Source organism: Ambystoma mexicanum, chromosome 12 (genome assembly GCF_040938575.1).
Source record: "Ambystoma mexicanum isolate Mex_15411 chromosome 12, UKY_AmexF1_1, whole genome shotgun sequence".
NCBI lineage: Eukaryota > Metazoa > Chordata > Amphibia > Caudata > Ambystomatidae > Ambystoma > Ambystoma mexicanum.
Window position 1 is genome coordinate 1,100,599,824 of NC_090936.1, and position 21,245 is coordinate 1,100,621,068.

The 21,245-nt window shown below is 40.2% G+C and overlaps 1 protein-coding gene across 4 annotated transcripts in view; it reads right to left on the reverse strand.

The window, feature by feature from the left end:
* LOC138514280 (uncharacterized) overlaps positions 1 to 21,245 on the reverse strand; it is a 314,981-nt gene that overhangs the window by 190,949 nt on the left and 102,787 nt on the right. For all 4 annotated transcript variants that reach the window (XM_069629661.1, XM_069629659.1, XM_069629658.1 and 1 more), the window contains exon 3: positions 1,605 to 1,787. In XM_069629661.1, the coding sequence (XP_069485762.1) occupies positions 1,605 to 1,787 (183 nt within the window). The remainder of the gene's footprint in view (positions 1 to 1,604; positions 1,788 to 21,245) is intronic.

Sequence of the window (21,245 nt, forward strand, 5' to 3'; positions counted from 1 at the left end):
TAAACACTGACGCATCTGGCAATGGACTCAGAGCCATCTAGGGAATTCAGATAGACCCCATCCTGTAGTTAATACCAACAGGACGAGAGCACTGCTAAAGAAAACACTCCACAAAAGAGAAAGAGTGGGTTGCCATCCACTGGGATTCCAGTATTATAGTTCAGGGCCCTAAAACTTTCCTTTTTGGCATCGACAAAACAATGTGCAATTCCTTTCACATGAGCATAATCCTGGTATATCCTCAGGGAATACCTATGCGCTGGAGTGAAATTGCCATAAGGGTGCCTGAGTGCCATCAGGAAAATCAGATCCGGTGAACCTAAGGGTACCCTTGATTTGCAAGCCCCTGAACAAGTTCTCCTCTAGATATTACACAAGAGTGATTTTCAAGACACACCAGGAACCTTATCATGCTAGTAAACTACAGTGCCGGGAATAAAACAACCTAGAACCCCAGAACTAGATCAAGTGACTGAACTCATACAAATATTTTTTGGGGGGAATTTATGAACATAAAATTCAATTTCACAAAATATTTACACAAAAGAATTATGAGTACTCATTAAAAAAAGCATGGATTATGTACAATTGTTTTTTCTTCTCTATCTCTCTCCATATTAGAAATAATATAGAATCACTGATTCATGTGTGCTCTTATTTTGTATTGCATGTTTTTCCTTTTGTTCACCATTCAGATATGGGTATTTGTATCAATATGTTTAAATGCTGTTGATCTTCTCATGTATTTAAAATCAGTTTTGTATTTATATTTGGCTCTGTTGACTGATGTTTCTGTGAAAATCATAGAATTTTCAGTTTTTCAATTTCTAAAAATGTAATTAAAAGATGGGATCAATATTATGATCACTTGATCAATAATAATTGCTTGAACATTTCATTTCTTTCTGATTGCAGCTGGACTATTAAAATAATCCAACTAAGACAAACCCAGTTAATGTACAAAAGGGAATTTAAAAAAAGACATTGGCAGAACAAAGCCATACCGTGGGCAACAGGATAGGATGTAGGGGATAAAGAGAAGTGAACCACTGACTCAGAGGAAACTAGACGGGTGGGGATTGAGGCTTGCTAACCCCTGGCCCTTGTTCCAGTCCCACCCAAGAAAAAGAAGAGACCTAAACTTTGGCTTGCAAACCGGTGAAGGAACCTAGAATGGGAATAATTGATACATTTTAAAATTTTAAAATGTGGTATTTTTATCTTGACACCAGCCCTGTGAGTCCTTCATTCTCCTCACCTGACCTTCCACTACTGCTCCTCTCTTTTGCACAGTAGTTATTCTGTAGTGTCTTTCGGGGGCTTATTCCAGAAACTCTTTTCTGGATCCATGCTGGATCATCAACCGTCCCAACCCATTAAACTCTGCAGTGCAACTGGTCTGAGCACCCTGGATGCCATGCTAGCCCTGGGCACTCTAGATGCCCTACTGGAACTGACACTCAGGCATGAGGCATGTTGGAGTTCATAGAGAGCACATGCTTCATTGTTGATCCTGTGCACAAACGCTTTCTCATTTAGGAACATAACGCATTTAGAATATGTTGCCTCGATGCTATAAGTGAAGGTTCAGATGGACTACTTACTTGTACATTCAAAAGTACTTTCACCCTCGTGGATCCAGCGCATATGCCCAGAAACATTTGAACACGTAAAGCGGCTGACGGCTCCTGCCCCTCTGGTGAAGCTGGGATTGCAGTCATAGTACACAGAGCTGCCCACCAAAAACCTATCTGCAAAGACATTTGCCTTCGGGGGTACACACAGCTCTGCAAAAAAAGCAAGGAAACAACACAATAGGGATTAATGTGGATATGTAGTCAAATGGATTGGAATTAAATGCATTTGAAATGTGTTTCATGAATGCAGTAACACACAACAAGCAGGCGCGAGAGGGCGTAGTTCAAAAACCGGTTGTAATTTCCCCATGCCATGTATAGTGATTACCACCTTTTTAATTAAAAGAAGTTTATTTATTTATTTGCATTTGTTAAGCGCACTTGCAGCCCATAAGGCATCGAGGCGCTGTTACAGAGGATACACAGATTCAAGATTACATACAGGTGCCAGATGGCTCTTAGTTACAATTTGGCAGGCATATACGCAGTGGAGGAAACAGATTTAGTTTACACAAAAAGTCTGGTTTTGATAGCTTTGATAGTTATATTAATGGAATAGCTCTACTGCCCCCTAATCATTTCAAGTATCAAAGCGATGATTTGACTCACCACACTTCTGTTTTTAATATCAAATTCATGGATTAACTCTACCTCACCTAAATCCAATATCAAATAAATGGAGTAACCCCCTATGCAATTTAACATGTAAAATTAACAGATTAATTGCCATCCCTTAATAATTAAAAAAATTTGGTAACAGAGCGTCTACCACACAGTTTTATCCTATTAACAGAATAACTCTACCACACTTTCATACATCAGATAACTAGATTAATTCTAGCAACCCTTTATAATTTCACTATTGACAACCATTCCATCGATTAATAAAATACTGCCAGGATCATGCATTAATACAACATTTCCAAACATCATGGTTTTAGAAACATTTACATCCTTAATACATTTACATGCTGGTACCATATAGTAATTGTCCTATCCTATACCATAGAATGATCATATGTTAATCCTGTTGTAATTCCATCTTCCCACAACAATATTACATACTATAACATGAAGTAAACTAGCACTCCTTTATAAATATTTCATTTCAAAATCATGAAGTAACTATAATCAACCAGTTCTTCCAAACACTGCCGAATCTTGATTAAATAACACAAGATATTCCAAAACGTATTGTTATCCAGAAATGCTGTTTAATCTTTCTATTGTGGATCACCAGGGGCATGAATCCTTGAAAAATACACTAACTCATTGCAGTTGTATGTTTACGACATCCAACTGGTGGTCAGATCTAGTGATTACCCAAATGGAAATAACATGAAAACAGAAGACTTAATCACAATTCAAAAGTGTAGAGCATCCAACAAATTGTTCGACTGTGATCATCAATCTTGGTGGCAATCCAATATTGCTATTGGAAACCTCTACAGGCCATCGGTTAAAGCAAAGGTTCTCCAAATCGCAATTGACCCAAGCCTCTTCTTTACCCATCAAACCAATGCATTCTCAATAAGTGCACATCTCCAAATCCAATTGCTGAAAAGAATCATGCCCTTTCCAGGAATGAACAACAAAATAGAATTGGTGCAAGCATTAGCATTGCTCAAACTAGTCTATTTGAATGGGTTGCTCTTGGGTCTTCCAAAATATCTGACCAAGCAAATGTGGAAGGTTCACAACAGGGAGGCCAGAAATGCATTTGGTATATGTCATCGTAACCACATCTCGCCAGCACTGAAAACCTTGGAACAGTTACTAGTGGAACATGGCAGGATGAGGAAAGTATTCTGTCTAACCCCCAAAGTCTTCTGCAACAAGGTACCCAAATACCCATGTGAACTAATTTCTCATTATTGACCAACAGGGATCCTGGCTTCATCCACAGCCAAAAGACTGCAGACAATCCAGTCCAAACAAACAAATTTGGAACAAGGTTTCTAACAACACAATCCATCTGCGCCTGGATCAAGCTCCTGCTAGATCTACATAACAATTAGACTTTGTAAGATTCAAAATGTTACTGAGAAACAAATTCCTCAAGCAAGCAATACTACAAAATCCAGATCTGAAAGAACAAAATATCTTTTGGCAAATTCAAGAACCTGTACAACAACAAAAAACAGCCTGATGATGTATGACTCAAATTGAATTAGTCATATATAAGATGCAAACATGTTTGGGTTTTCAAGACCAATGGCATCGCCCACCTTTTTGGACTGACCACAACCTTACAGTTCCTATTGATTGCACCTCTTTGTCAAAAGAGGGTTTGTACACAGATTACTCACTAAAAAGTATTATCATTGCACTACAAGAAATAGGTGATCTAGAGAACTACTTTCACTTTGAAGCTTAGTCTGACTGAGAAAGGGGGGAAAGCTGGTTGTTGGATAGAAAGAACACAAATATGTCCCAGTCTATTCAAAACTGGGAGTTCTGGGATGGACAATATTTCGATCCATCTGAGAAGTCCATGGAGTTAGTTTAGTTGATAAGTTACAATCAAATAATTAGCATGATTGCAGTAAATGTATTATGTTCCTCTCATAATTCAAAGTGAGGGCACACGCACCTATCTAACGGAATTGACTTATACCGAAATCCTGATCTTTTTGGGAAATCATTGACATTTCAGGCGTTCAAAGGGTTAATTGTAAATGAAAAAGGCAAATATAGACTTTTGAGCTACATGTCATAAGGTGCAGATGATAGAAGAAATGTTTTTTTATGGAAAATAAGGCAGAGAAGTCAAAGGCATTTTATGTATAATGCAGAAAACCTATGCAAGGTTTAAAAGCACACCTAACACAAGACACAGCCACATCCTTACCCTGAGGCTGTCTGAGTGAGTATATATGGTTCTTAGCTACAAATACTTTAGCGTAAAGGAGAGTGTTGTGAAAAATTAAATGAGCACCAAGTTCAGTGTACATTATGCACTTAGTGATTCAAACATACAACCCTTCTATCACAGATATAATTAACACATTTAAAGATCTGTGGTCATCCTTGTGTTGCCGAATTGCTCTTTGATTTCATGACGAGCAGACATGTAAATTCATTGGATTTATGTCTCCCCCTTCCTACGCCCATAACTGCATTTTTAAAGAGTATATAAAGAATGTACTAAATTATCTTGGAATGATAACCTTCTATCAAAAAATAATGTGCATGGTTATTCTTGCCGTTCAGTAAGCCAATCTGATGTTCCTATTATGTGTACAATATATTCTGGAAATAATCATTAGAAATTAGCATTGTATGATTTTATTAAAGAGTCGATTCACACTGTTAGTACAAGTAATTTCTTTTATTTCAATTTTTTTATCTGTGTATATAGTTAATTAAATTTACTTTTACAAAATGTTTACCTGTACAATCAACAATACATTCTTCCTTGAACTAATATTCAAAATGTGCATCACATATACAATAAGTTGATACCAAATCCATGACCTAAAATCCATTAAAATCCAACCTGTAATTGTTAACACTAAAGTACAGAATAACTAAAATTCTATTATAATTCATTAGGCCCTATCAAAAAAATAATATGTTTCCAAACATTATACAGAATTGAAAAGGAACCTGGATTTAGCAGCAAATATCTGAGAACCAAATTGATCACAAATGATATATTTATTTCCTCTACATAATCATTGCAATTTAAATTATATTAAGTGGCAAGTGTTAGTAGAACTAATTCATTTTGTTTTTTGGTAGCTTCTTTAGCCAAGAATACTCACCATTTTGTCGCGCCAAATGCCCTTCTTTTTTGGAAAGGGTTACCCAGCCCTCAGATTAAAACCAATGATCTGTTCCTTCAGTGAGCTCCAAGGTAATGTTACAGAATGAACAAACAAAAATATTTAATAAAAACGGAACATAACAGTAGAGCATGCAGCCTAGTCCTCTGGTCACTTACAGGGTCTGTCAGCTCTCCAGTAGCACCCAGAGCACCTATCGGGGTCTTTCTCATCTCCCTTGTACGAGACGAGTGCCCTCAATGTGATAGCAACATTCTTGAAAGAGATATATGCAATGACAATGAATGGCTCCAAATAGGAGGCCAGTCTCCACCTCAGGGATGCCTCTTGTCGCTGCATCTCTCATTCTACCTTTAACCATAAAAATACAGAGCACGCCCTGCCCATATTCAAGTTATCGGTTTCTTTTCTGTCAACGTCAGCTGTGGTGGCTCTAGCAAATGCACACCTAACAACGTGACTCTCGCTCAGAGAGTCAGACACAACAGTCGAGTGAAAGAGAGAGAGAGCGAGGAATAGGGTGAGAGAGAGAGATAGAGGGAGAGAGAATCAGACAGACTGACATATAGAGCATGCAAGAGAGAAAGAAAGCTCAGACAGTGAGAGAGAAAAGGGGAGAGAGTGATAGAGAGAGGGGAAGACAAAGAGGAAGAGAGAGAGAGAGAAACAGAGAGCGAGCACTAGATTGATGTATGCCGGGTACCGCTATTTGATAATAAAATCCCTTTTAGAATTACAAGTACACCACCAAATTCAAATGTGGGATCAGATGCCAAACATAACTCAAGCATTCTGGCGCTTGGCAAGTACTAATCTGGAAGGCACCACTAAACTAAAATGAATGATGCATTGGCAAGAATCAATATAGTGCCAGTGTTGGGAATCAATATATAATTGTGGTGAGTACCCATTTGAGGACAAATACAACCCAATAGTTGATAGATGTAGTATTGACAGACTAAATTCTAGACCCTACACCAAGGAGAAATGTAACCTAGTACCCCAGTACTCGATTTATGAGTGGCTTTCCTTTTATCTTGTTAATTTATTGATCAATTTGGTGTCCTCAAATTATGTGGTCTGTGCTTGTCTTAGACTGTCTGTGAGGTCTGTGATCCTGCTCTTTGTGCGATGCCATGTAATGTTTAGCCCTAGAGTGCTGAGCCCACGATTTCCTTTAGCTTAAGGCTTTTGTAATGCTGTGAATGTATCTCCCTGTCTACAGGGCCCAGAAAAATGGTGAAATGCTCTGCCAGCGTGTCATTGCATTGTTGAACTGTCCTCTGTCTGCTGGTCTTTGGTATTGTAATCTGGGGCCCAAATGTAAGTCAGCCCACTACCTGGTAACTGCCAATAAAAGAGGCGAGAGAGGATGGAGTATGCTAACTGCTAGGTAATCCAGCTCTTTAATCAGAATACAGAAAAAGCTGGGGGGAAATGAGATCCACAGGTGTGATTTCTTCCAGTGTTCCAATACTTGACAATTACTTTTAAAGAGCTGTCTTGTCATTGATGATGTCATGATGAGAACAAGTTACAAAACCTATCTCTAACAATCATTGGTTTGTACCTCAAGGGTACATAGGTGCAACAGTCAGGATTGGAGGGTCTCTATTTACTGGCCAACCCACTTTAAGATAACACATACGCTTACATGACTTTTCTTACAGCCAATAGGGTGGCACTAGACTGGGGTAATGTAGGCCCTCATTGGCAGACATAGGATGTGCTCAACCTTGTACTGACCAGGTGTGATGAGATATGGAGTTTTTATAATAAGGGAGAGTGGTCTGTGTACTGCCATAATTGTCATTTAAAGAACAGCTCTTCATTGGTCCAGCCATGTCTGGGAATGCCCAAGGCTATTCTCTGTGAGCCGTCCCCTACTGCCTCTGTCTAGAATGGCAGGTGCTTCATCTTAGTATTGACACTTTGACTAACTGCCCGCTGAATTACATGTTCCTCAACCATGTTTCAGATTATAATACCTTTATTTATTGAAGAAATAGAATCCGAGGATGGGGGGCATTATCGATAGGGTAATGCCCCCGGGGTGATAGTTAGAAGCCAGAGATAAGCGAGGACTTTAACGTAGGCCCATGCCCCATCCAAGGGTTCTATTGCTATTAGTACGCCGGCATGTTGTACCGGGGTACTAATAGCAATTTCTCTCAAGTTGAGACACAGCATTGCGACCGCTTCACAACTCAAAAAATAAATTGAAAAAAAATGTCTGCTAGGGATTGAGGAAAAGGGACTGCATGTAGTCCCTTCTCCCTTTCCATGGTGGGCATTAAAAAAATAGAAAAAAAGGAAAGAAAATGGCCACCATGGATAGTGAGAAAGGGGCTGCATGTAGTACCTTCTCCCTTGTCATGATGGGCAGATGAAGAAAGGAAAGGAACAGCGACGAATGCACGCCCCCCTCAAAGAGGTAAGTCATACCCGGCCAGGTAACGACCCGGCGAGGGCCAAGCAGATTGATTGTAACAATCTGATTGTCCCTCACCGGGTTTACCTACCACTGAACATGAATCCCGTTGATCTAATTCCTTGAAACATTTGTCTTTGCGTCGGCAGGATGCTTATCTTACTTGCTGGTGTGTGCACCTGGACATCAAAGGCTGTCTAATTTATACTGAAGCTAATTAAATGTAATTGTCGACCACTTTGCCAGCCTGCGAATTACTCCCCTGTGTTCTGCCGTACTTATCTTCAAGCCTCCCTTTCTACCGCTGCCTTCACATTACAATCTGCTGAGCACTGTGCGGTTCTTCTAGGCTGCTGAAATGTATGGTTTAATGGGCCCTTTGAGCTCTGAGGCTGAGTTTGATTTTCAAGAATCTGCCTTGCTTTTCATTTGAAATGTGTTAAAGATGGCAATGGCTGTCTCCCGTGCACTTTTCATGCTGGAATTTCACTGCTGTATTTTACTGGGACTAAATGTATTTTCTGCCATATATGGGTTACCCTGTAAGTGTATTCTGCCTCTTGGTCCTGCATTTTAAATCTTTCCCTTTTCCAGTGTAGTGAATCCCTTCCTGTTGTATGCCGGAACATAGCTCCTACACGGGTGTTAGCACTCTTTGTGCTCTGTTATTTATTTATTTATTTATTTTTTTAATTACTTGTGTATAATCAAACAAGATTTTTACAAGAGCTCAAGAGAAGAAGGAGAGTGAAAAGCATCACCAGGGGAACAAGGACTAAGCTTTCACCCATAAAGAGATGCTGCGTCAAATGGCAGTGGTCAAAGTAATTTTTTGGAATGCTAAGTTCAACAGTTTAGCTGACGCCGTATGCCATCTTGTCTTGTCCCCAGTAATTAAGCGGTTCCACCAGATGCCTTCATTGCTTGCAAACGAGTTAGCAGTCAGGGAGCTGAAAAGGGCCATCCTTTCTTGGTGCAGAGCAGGACAGAGCATTAGCAGGTGTCTGATGGATTCTATTTCTTCAGCGTTTTTGCAAAGTCTACAGGCTTTTGTCGTGGATCCTGTCCTGATCGCCAGAATTTCCTGTGTCGGGAGAACGTTGAGACGGGCTTTTAGGAAGGTTCTCATTAAGGCTTTGTTGGGATATCGTTTGCAATATGCCATTGGTTCTTTCAATTTGTTGATGTTCGTTGGAAGATGGGCTAATAATTTATTACCAGTTGCTTTTTCGATGGTCAGGACCCAATCTGTACACTGTAGTTTGGTTTTAATCCTAACAGGATTGTACTTTAATTCTTCTTTGGTACAAGCGATTTCCTCCAGTTTCAAATTTTGGTCCTGAGCCCATTTATTCATCGTTTGGTTATTGCCCTTCTCGATCTCTTCGGCAATTATTCGATAGATTTCTAGGCTCTCCGGATGGATGACTTTCCTGTACAGATATAGAGTTGCGATGTCCACCACCGCTTTTAGGGAGACAAGACCGAGTTCCCGTCGGATCGGGGCTACAGCAACGGAGTTAGGTAAACCCAGCACCGATCTCCAGATAAAACCTTCGAGTTTGAGCCAGAGGCCCTGAGGAATAGACGGGGTGGCGTCCATGCCGTAAGTCAACGAGGGGATAATCTTGGCCTTGTAAAAGTTGATAGCTGGTTGCAGAGAGAATTTCCCGTATTTCCGATCAACAGCTCTCAATTGCGCAGCTAGATTCTTAGCCTTCGCCCATAGGTCATTTTGCAGGTTCCTGGCCCACTTTGTGCTGTCGAGTTGAATTCCGAGATACTTGAACGACTCGACCACTTCTATTTTGGTGTCATAGAGGAGCCAATTGAAAGCCACTTTCTTTTTGGTGCCTTGTTTTTGGAGAATCATTATCTTGGTTTTCGATTTATTGATTTCCAAATTGTTTTCGGTGGTATAGGTCGATAGGTTGTCTAGTTGTCGTTGCAAACCGATCTGGGTCTGATCAAGCAATATTAAATCGTCCGCATATAGAAGTCTAGGCACCTGAGTGTTGCCTATTTTCGGAGGAAAGGATCTGGTTTTAGATTGGGACTCTTTGAAATCTCCTAGGAATGATATGAACAGAGCAGGGGCCAGGGGACAACCCTGTTTTACTCCTCGAAAAGTCGGGATAGAGTTAGACATTAGGCCTTGATTATTTAGGCGTACTTTTATACTGGTTTCGGAGTGAAGTTTGATTATTGGGTCCAAAATGGTCGCAGGACATTTCCAACACTTAAGTTTGGACCATAGTTTGGACCTGTTCACTCTGTCAAAAGCAGCCGACAGGTCAACGAACGCTAGGTAAATCCGTGAAGATCCAGTCATAACTCTGTCTTTAAGTAGGTTCAAGCACAGAATATTTGCACTCGTACTTGCATTTTTTTGAAATCCAGTTTGGAGAAAATCTGAATCTGCTCTGTTATTATCTAATTTTAGCTTCTAAACTAATGTGATTTAAAACTAACTACTTCTTTATGGCAGATGACATTTGCCGTGCCTATTTAAATGTATTCTGTTTTAGCACATGTGTCACTATTATATTTCTGAAATGGAGTAAGGTTGTCTCAGCTTATATCTGTTTCACCTGCTATGTACTTGTAAGTACGGGGGGAAAAGCTGGTACTTGCATACGCATCTGTACGCTTACAGTATGCTTTGGCCTGTCACCTCCCTTCACCCCTAGGGATTTCAAAGGATGTGACCTGGTCCTTACTCTCTCTTCTGTGGACTTGACCTGCCTGTGGGGCCATCTAATATGATGATTCGCTTCTTAAGAATTGCCTTTTTAAATTTGTTCAGGCGTTTCTCGTGAATGCGTTTTGTTCTGCAAAATATGTGTTTCTTCTGACATGTCAATGTTGCGTGCCATCAGCTTCTGAGCACAGAACAGAATGGGCTTTATTCATTTCAAAACAATCTCAGAGTGTCTTCGAGTCGCTGCTGTCGAAAACCGAGGTGTTGTGCTGTCTGAATGTCTTTCCTTTCCAAAGCCCAGATCTGCATGGTGACTGGAATATACATGACCACAGGATGTGTTCATAAACGTGCATGGGTTCTATTTTCACAATTTATCTGCTTTTAGTCATCAGTGGCTCGCCAGTAGGCATGCTGTGCTTTAGAAGCCACTGGTCACCTCCAAACCACCCCATATTTCTTGTGGTGGCCAATGTCCTGCCCACTTTCAAAAAGGTCTACCTAGTCACCAGCATACTGATGACTGATAAACATTTCCCAAAGTAGAGCACTAACTATTACTAGGCAAAGCCATCATACGTTTGCTCATACAATTACAGTACAGGCATTATTGTGCAAAGCCAAGAGAGATGTCTTTTTACAGTGGCTGGCAGTACTGGCCTTACTGGCCAAAGCCATCATGGGAGTGTTCTTACACTACTGCCATTATTGGCCAAAGCCAAGATAAGTGTGCTCTTATCATGGTTTGCGGATCTGGCCTTATTCATGTGTGTGTGTTTACAGTTACAGTACAAACAGTATTGATCAAAGCAAGTGCTTTCTCACAATACCAATCCTGGAAATTGGGAAAAGCCAAGAAAAAAGTGTTCTCACAGTGGCAATACAGCCCTTATTGTCGGTTCTCTTTACATTGAAAATGCTGGCATACATTGTGGACAGTGGCACCCTGAAAATACTTTGGAATATGTTCCTTCCTGGCATCTATGGCCATTTTTCATGTTACTCTACATAACTGATTGTAAATTGTTTACTCAATTTTTCAAAGAAAGTATAATGGAAATGAACCATCTAACTCGTTTTGAAAAAATAATTTTCTGGGGAGCCCCCCGCACCCGCATGAACCCACCGTGGTTGGTTTGTGCTTCGACACTATACTCAGTTGCTCATGCTCATTACTGTAAATATTTATGAACCTCATTTAAAAAGATCACTAGCTGCCTCTGTTTACATGGACTGTAGAGGAGCGGAGGCTGCTGGAAGTAAGAGGTGAAATAGAAATCGCAAGGGCTAGCTGTAGAGTTGAAGTAGGTGTTAAGAGGAGGCGCTGGCATAAGGAGGAGGTGGTAGAAGGTTGAAGAAGGAGGTAGCGCCAGTTGAATGACGTGAAGAGTTGAAGAAGATGGGGCGGTTAGGAGAAGGTGGTGAGAATTTGGAGGCAGAGATAACATCTGGAAGATGTGGTGATGAATTGGAGGAGCTTGTAAGAGGCGGATAAGGTGATGACCAATGCAAGAGCAGGACGGTACAAAGAGGCCTGGTTGGCTCAAGGCATGGGATTGAGGTGGGAGGAGGCACGAGACACATGCTGGGAGATCTGAGCAGTGAGAAGTGTGAAGCAACGAGGACCAAGGATACTACCTGAAAGGGGAAGAAGGTGCCTGAGGTCTAGAGAGTGGTAGTGGATAAGTCTACTCCAGCTCCATGCCCTTGAGAATCTACAGTACTACTTTAAGCTGAGAGAGGCCAAGCAGAGGTCTATCAACCGGGGGTTGCAATGAGCTAACCTGCACCTGGACTTGGTAAATACTCTTTTGTTACTTATGTGTGGTATTGGAGCTGAGAAAGTCTGCATTTAGGTAGATGTCCAAGGAGTGGTGACAACATTGGGAGGAGAGGGTGAGATACTTGGTTACTATTTATCCCAAGCACTGGTGTGTTAGTGTGTTTCACTCTGCCCTCTGTGACATGAGTCAATAACAACATGCAAGCTTCTCATTATAGAACCAATCTTGAATGTGGGATGCGCCTCAGGATTCTAGCAGCACCAACCACCACCAAACCAGTGAATTTGTTAGGGAGCCCTCTAGAGAACACAAACAACCCAATAAAAGTAACATCCAAGAGAAGCCAACCAGAGTAGACTAAACGAAAACAGCAAGGGCAAGATATACAGCAGGTACGCACAGATTAGAATCTAAAAAAATCAGGACTACTGAAAAAGTGGGAATACCGAAGAAAATTCCTAACTGAGGAAACTATAGTACAATGAAATATACAGTAAAGCCAACTAGTGTTAATAAGAGATAAACAGATTATTAGTATTTACAACAGCAGATACAAAACACTAACAGTGTCAATAACAATGCCATATCTAGCGAATGGAGGATAATAGCACAGGGGCAACGCGCTGGGCTTGGAAGCAAGATCGCGCAAAGCAACAGAGGTTCGAATCCCCGATCCACGTTTAGAAAGGAACTCGGGTAAGGTATTAGGCACATGCAATATAAAAAAAAAACAATTTGAACGGGAAATAGAACAAACTCCCACCATATGTAGAGATTATTTTCCATAGCCATCCCTGCATACACATCAGAGTGCATTCAGCATGAAACACAACCAGTCATCTAGAGATGTAACTCCTGAGAGAAGACACCCAGAGAAAACAGCAATACCAAGAAATGCAGCGGTGCATACAGCTCACAGACTAGACTAACAAACAAGACCTACTTGAAAAGAAAGTGGCAATACCAACAAAATACAAGCCCTTTACGAGAATGAAAAGTATAACTAAATCGACTAGGGTTATCAAGTCAACTAGAGTTATTGAGACATAAACTAAATATTGGTATTTGCAACAGTGCAAACAAATCATTTATAATTGAACAATAATCAAAAGTAAACATCTCGTTTCAGAGCACATCATAGCCGCCTACGTCCTTCAGAGGAGACACCACCCTCTGAGCATTAAATATCTGATAGGTGCAATTTATTGTTTCAACTCAAACTAAAACCAGAATGACAAGTAAATAATAGACATCTTTCCATATTGTATTTTACAGGTATACAGGTACCTGCAAGTGACTTTGGCAAAGAGGAACCTCACCAACATATTCTGAAGCCCCCGCCTCCAAGACAAACACAGACTCTACAGCAAACCGAGCTACTCACACTCCAACCACTGCGAGAACCGACACCTTGACTTGTCAAGACCAAAAGGCAAAAGATAAAGAACCATTGTATGGGTGAGAAATGTAAGTCGACTGTATTAAGTGAACATGCAGCATTTTGCTAGTATGGACACTCTGATATGTAAATACAAAAATAAATATTTGGAAATGCATTTGATGCTACTAACAATTGCTCTGCTATGCTATGCTGGGGAGGCAAATTGCTTTAATAAATGCATTTTGTTCAATACTGTAAAAATCAGTGTGTCACATTACTAAAGCCCAGAACCTAGGAAACAGTTTAACCACAGACTGTTGCGCTGTCATAACATGAGAAATGCAGAATAAAGTGTGAAGTGAGCACGTCTGGTATCACAAAGCATGAGCTGTTAAACAAAGGCATTATTCATGCTATGCCAGCCAGGACAAGGACAAGAGTGGTTACAACATGTTGCTACAGGAAGCGGAAATCAGAAATACATTTAGATTGAGACAAGAGTTATTGTGCTCAGAAGGAAGAATCCATAGCATTCTGTGTTTATTAGACCTCATTTTAAGTGGTTCAATGAATACAAAGGAATTCAAAGAGACAGTAAGGGGTTCTAACATATAAAAGTAAAGCATTGTACTTCACTTAATCCCTACATTTAAAAAAATAATTGGTAGCCTTTCGTATGGGGGACTCAACTAAGGGAAACATGGACGTGTGAGTAAGGTCATGCATGCACAGCATGAAGCTTTATGAAGCATTCATAATACATAATGAATTTCTTAATTAATGGAAATGTAATGTGTGACATTTCAGCATATGACTTCTTCTTTCACCGCAGCAGGCATTGAGTATTAAAACACATTTGAAACATTATTCTTTTTTTTGTATTCCTGTTTTCGTGATCCACTTCATATATATGGTTTACAAAAGCAAGTAAAAAAAATTAAGTGGACATTCCAAACACATGAAAAACAAGGACACATGTATGCTGACAAATTAATATTATAATTTGTATTGTTCTGTATGGCATAAAATAATTACCTAATTGGATTCATTCAAAGTAAGGGGAAAACGTCACAAAAGCATTCCCAGAATTTCGATTATTTGAATCAACCATAAGATAATTCATTTTTAAAAACCACTTTTTTTTACTTTTTCTATTTTTCTGATTTGCAATTCCAGGAGGGCCTAAAATGTTTACATATTCCAAAAGAAGCAATACAATTACACAATTAATTCCAGACAAAGTATTGCTTTAATTAAGCAGCAAAGCATTCATTTGAAAATCATAATGACATTTTTTCAGTTTTTTGTTTCTTTTCTTATTTTAATTTTTAAGAGGTGCTAAAATGTTATAACAATGTTGTTATAAATGTTATAACAAGTGACTAAAATTACTACATCAATTTGAGAATTTATATTTTTTTAATTAAGCATCAGGGAATTACTTAGAAAATAGTATTCACGTTGCTTTATATTTTTTTTATCTTCCTCCTGATTTTACATTGTTAAAATGCTTCATTCAATTAAAACTGTCTGATGTAACTACCTTAGAGTTAAGAAAATATTTAGAAAGCAAATTATTTGTACGAGTAGAATGCAATTCACAAAAGGTGTTGGGAGTTAGAAGATACATTGTGAATTGACTAATACAGATCTTAATAAGGGTTGGGGCAGTTGTACATTATTGAACAAACAATTTGCTGGTGAGCAGGAGCAGCTGTGAGAAAGAATGACCTGGTTGCAAATACATAAGTATAGACACAAACACATTTTGGTAGACCAAGAGACACAATGTGAGGGTGAAAGAATCACAGAAAATTCAGAGCTATTTTATTTGCGGAAAGAATGCACACAGAATGTTACAGAATTAAAGGCAGTAAGCGAGATGCTCCCACTAACAGAATGAGCTGCAAAGAACAGTGGATCAACCGAGATCAGATATAGAATGTTATCGACACCATATTCTTTTTATAACATTCTATATCTAAGTAAATGATCTGTATGTTAGAGGGAGAGTTTCAAACAGAAAACAAATGATTGGTCATAGAATTACAATGAGTTATTGAATAACCGGGTACAAATTGACACCAGCTGCACACAATTATCTATGGAGGCTGAACAGCATCAGGCATTTATTGATCAACTGAATTCTAATATTATACAAGTTAAATAAGACAATAATCTATTGCAAAAGAGTTTGAGCTGCTGAAAGGGGACTATAGCTCACTTCAGACATATTTTGCAGAAGCAATACACAGCTACATTTACAAGCAATACAGTATAAAATGGATAAAATTAGAGATCTACAACAGCAAAGCACAAAAGTGAGGGTGGTTCCTCCAGTTAGCGAATGGGACAGAAACCTACAATAGCATGTGACATATCCCCTTCTGAGGATGAAGATTTATCTTCTGAAAGACAGAGAGAATAGATGGTGTACTTGAGAAAAATCCATTTTGACACAGAGGAAAAGAGGATGTCACATGTACATGCACTTTCCACCACCTATTGGACTAAAGTGGAACTTCACCTGGCAAATGTTTTCAATAGGAAAATGATGGATTTTCTTCCTTATTCCAAAATCAAAGTGGTCCCTATAGAAACTCACGCAGGAACGGAAAAGATGGCTAGGGCTATGTCAAAGCCAGTAGTGCTGACCATAAAGGAGAAGAAAAATACAAAATCCCTGTATTAATAGTAATGATAAGATTAACAAAGAGGATGTTCATTGGTTGGGATAAGAATGTAACCCCAGTGCAACCGCTGTGGGGCAATGGGAACTTACCTGAGGTGGGCAAGATACCTAGGTGGCCGAGCTTGGTAGTGAAAGGTATAACAAAACTGGGTGATGTAATTGAGGGGTGGGGGGGAGTTCTGCCTTATGAGAACCTGCGAGAAAAGTTCAGCCTTCCTGAAACTGAAAGGTATCGTTACACACAGTTAAGACATGCACTACAGAAACATCTTTCAATCATATCTAACTTGCCAGAATGTACCCTGATGGAGAGAAACATTGTGCTAGAAGAAATTGACAGCAGAATCACCTCTACCATGTATAGTGTAATGACTTCCTTTGCTACGCCGGAGTTGTTAGGTTCGAAGTCCAAATGGGAGAGGGATGTGGGGGATATCCAGCCGGAGGACTGGGTCACGGCCTTGATGTACCCACGTGAAACGGCCATCTCATCCAGGTTTTTGACTTATCCAGTTAAAAATACTACACAGAGTGTATTATCCGAGAGTGGCACTCTACCGCTGGGGCAAAAGTATAGACCCCAATTGTTTACGATGTCATCAGGGGGAGGGTACCTTTTTCCAGATTTTATGGGAATATCTAGTTATCCAACAGTACTGGCAACAATGCTGTGATATGCTTACGAGAGTTATGGGGCATGTAGTACCTAGAGAGCCTAAACTGTTGCTATTGGGAATGGAAGGTGAAAATGAGATGACACAGTACGAAAAAGCGCTCTTTTCAACCACAACTGCCCTGATCAAGAGAAACATAGCAGAACTATGGGGATTGGAGGTGGTACCGCAAGTTGAACAATGGATTGCGGATGTAAACGTTTGCATAGTTATGGAACAGTGGGTGTACAGGGCCAGGGGCTGCCCTGGGAAAGCTGCGAAGATCTGGCAAAAATGGGAAGATGCTCAGTAATATGTGCTACTACCGAACATGAATAATATAAAAGCCGGAGTGTGGTGATGTTGCGGAAGAGAACGTATGTAAGGTATGTGCTGAACAGATGACATGGATCCAATGACCTCATGTAGAATTATTGTTGTTATGGTTTGGCTCCTTCAGAGTCCTTTTGTTGTAATGCTTATTAGAGAACCAATAAAATGTGTTACAAAAATAAAAAACAAAGAGGATGAAAAAATGTAACAATAAATTCCATGAGCTAATCAAAAGACATAAAATCAGAGATCCCTATTAGACATAATTAGGAGATGTTCATGAGAACCAATTGCATAGGGAAGACCACAAGCATGAAATGTCTTAAACAAAGCATGCACCCAATGAAGATTATTAAAACTCTTGAGAAGTTGAATAAAGAGTTTTTGAAAATCAGATAAAGATGCAAGTGTTGAACAGTATACTGATTCTGTAGAGTGTGCATACAGGACTCTAGGAATCCATGGAGATTAAAACATCTTTAAGTGCTGACGAATGGTGGCAAATATTATTTGATGAAACAGAGAGAAAACTAACAGTGGCTCTAACTTCTTTCTTGGAAGCTTTAAATAAGCGGCTCATAGATGAACCTTGTGGTCCTATACATATGCCGGATGCCGCTTCATCTATCTAGAAATGTGTGGTTTGACTTCCTGTTTTTTCTCTCCTCCTCCCGAAAATGGATATGTAAAAAAATGTCTTTCCTGTTCCCTGGACTTTCCACTTTTTCCTATCAATTCAATGTAACTATTTTTAAAGCCATTAGAAATGGAATTTCATAATGTAACAATGTAAACCTACTGATGCGACTTGATGAAATCATATTTTAAAGGTTTGTAATAAACCATATAAAATAAAATAAACATTTTTTAAAAAACGATATCAAATATTTTAGCTGGATGGTAGATGAAGATTAGGATGATTTTGTCTCCAGTCTATCAGAATAGAATACCAAAAGATTTTAAGACTGAATTGCATAGAAATTTCAATCCAGACCAATCAGTCGCAGAGGCAAAACATGCTGCTTATTCTATGTTGCTTATTCTATGTTTTTGAGCCAAATCAATCCCCTCGTGAGTTTTTACAAAGACCCTGTCAGGCACTCATGGCTATTAATCCAAATCTAAACACTGAATCATTAAACTTCTGTGATTCATACTTCTATTCCCTATGAGTCCAAGTCATAGCACAGCTTGCGCAAAATTATCATGATAACCACCCAATAAACTGGATTACTGAACAGGTGACCCGCATGTGGGACTTCATTGCAAAACCCCAAAATTCTAGCAGCAATTCAAATGAAAGCTAAGTAAAAGCTAAGAGATGGAGAAAAACAAAACCTCTAGGTCAGAGGCCAAAAGTCCTAGAAGTCAAGGCCAGTAAAACAAAAAGATTCAGAAACTAATAGAAGCAAGAAGAATGATCAGAAGAGTCAACAGAATGAACCTCCTGTTTAGAAGTGATTCCCAAAAATGATAGGTCTTCACAACCACATTCCAGAACATTGGGCCTCATTATGAGTATGGCGGTATAAGGTAAAAGTGGCGGTAATGGAATTACCACCACATCTACCATACTACCACCACATTTACCATACCGCCAAATTAGGAGTCAACGCTAATTCCGCAATATGAAAACTGCCTCACTCCCACTGCCGATCCTTATGTCAGTACTACACTTCCTTGCCATTGGCACCTTGCAGCACACTGTGGGCATGCTGCATGGCATGTTCCAGCCCTCATGTTCACATGTGCTTGTGCAGGTGCATGATGCACTCCTGCATCATGTTTCATGACACATCTCCCTGCTCACCACCACGGCACTGATAAATGCTACAAAGGCACTTTTGTACGAAGCAGCCCACCTGCCCAAAGTAATAGCCGCTATGGACTGCACCCATATGGCACTGGTGCTCCCCCCCATGGCATCCAGAGAGGTATGCTGGAACAGGAAGCAGCATCACTCCATGAATGTCCAGGTCACCTGCAATGCTGTCCTCGTGATCACACAGTCCTGGTTCCACCCACGATGCCATGGTCCTGTGGAACAGCACAGAACACTGCCTGCATACATGGAGAGCCATAGAGGCCAATGGACATGGATACAGGGTGAGTACAAGGGCCATCGCACAAGCCAATCTCGCAGTATGAGGGAAATGCAATGTGAAAGGGAGGACATCTCCAGGAGTGATCAATGCATGCCCTGGTAAGGCGCTGTTCATGCAGGATCTGCCCTCCCACCCTGCACATGACAGCACCCAACCCACAGGACTAGGCCATGCAGGAAAACACAGTAGTAGGACAGTGATGCATTGTGCCCCAACAATTAATTAATACACAGAAAGAGGACTGCATGAACCACAATGCATAGGGAGCACATACCTCCATATTCAATGTCACAATTCAACACTGCACAAAGACAATGCAACACTGGCAGACAGTGACTGCATGTAATCTGGCAATCATGTATGTGAAACCATAATGGAGAGAAAGCAGAAACGGCAAACAGGCACAAGTATAACCAATCATCCATTGGGCACATGCATGATAGCAGAGCACAGGGCCAACACAGGCAACATGCACACTGCAATGCCATTCACACGCCATGAGTTTGACAACTGCTGATTGAGAGCTGTGTGCACAGTGTAACATGACAATGCATGTGTACCCCCATAGAATATGACACTACATTAAATAACTGGGATGGAAAACCATTGTGCAACAATGTAAAAAGTAATGCATGAACAAAGTGTCCATCAACATGCCTTTTGAAAAGGGAACACATCCACAATGCATCGTGACTGACACCTGTTACCCCTAGCGACCATGGCTAATGACACCTGGACACCTGACAATCTTTCTTGAGTGAAATAAATATGAGAGTCTTCTCTACCTCAGAAGCAGCCAATCCCATCCCCATCGCATGTGGTGTACCCCAGGGCTCCTGTGTCTTCCCAACTCTGTATAACATATTCACCAGGCCCCTCTTTGATGATCTGGATTGTCTTGGTGTCACCTACACTAACTATGCAGATGACACTCAGATTCTCTTCCCACTTACAGGGGATTACAATCGAGACTTGGCATTGGTGAATAGAATAGGATATACCTCATCATCCAGGCATGTAAGGCACTCCATGGCCTATGCCTGAACGATGAAAAAACTGAGCTCATCATCATGGGAACCCCACCCAACATCAACAAACTTGGCCGCAAATACACCTCCTTTCACATAGATGGTAATACAATTAAGGTGATGAAGGAGGTAAAAACTCTAGGCTTTTACCTTGATTCCGGTCTCACCCTGACAAAACAGGTAAACGCTATGGCATCTGCCACGGCTTACACGTGTAAACTGGTTAGATCAGCTAAACCCTTCCTCTCTTCAAGTAGCTGTACCACTCTGGCAAGAGCATGTGTATTATCTAAATTGGACTATTGTAACGCTCTTTACATTGGTGCCAACAAATATATCACGAAGAAAATACAACTACTCCAAAACAATGTCCTAAGAGCAGTGCTAGGAATGTTCAAAAGAGACCACATTTCATCAGTAAGGAGAAATAACAACTGGCTATCTATTCTTGATAAAATCAAACTCAAAACGGCATCTCTAACCCTCAAGTCCTCAACAATGCAGCACCTCCCTACCTCACCAAGAGGTTTAATAAAAGAACCTCCACTCGACCCACAAGATCAATTTACACAAACTGCTTGATAGTTCCACCATTCAAACGAGCTACCATCGGGGGAAATAGCTTCCCTGTCAAAGCTGCCCAACTATGGAACTCTCTGCCCCCGCATTTGAGGGAAAACCAATCATACCAACACTTTAGATGTAACACTAT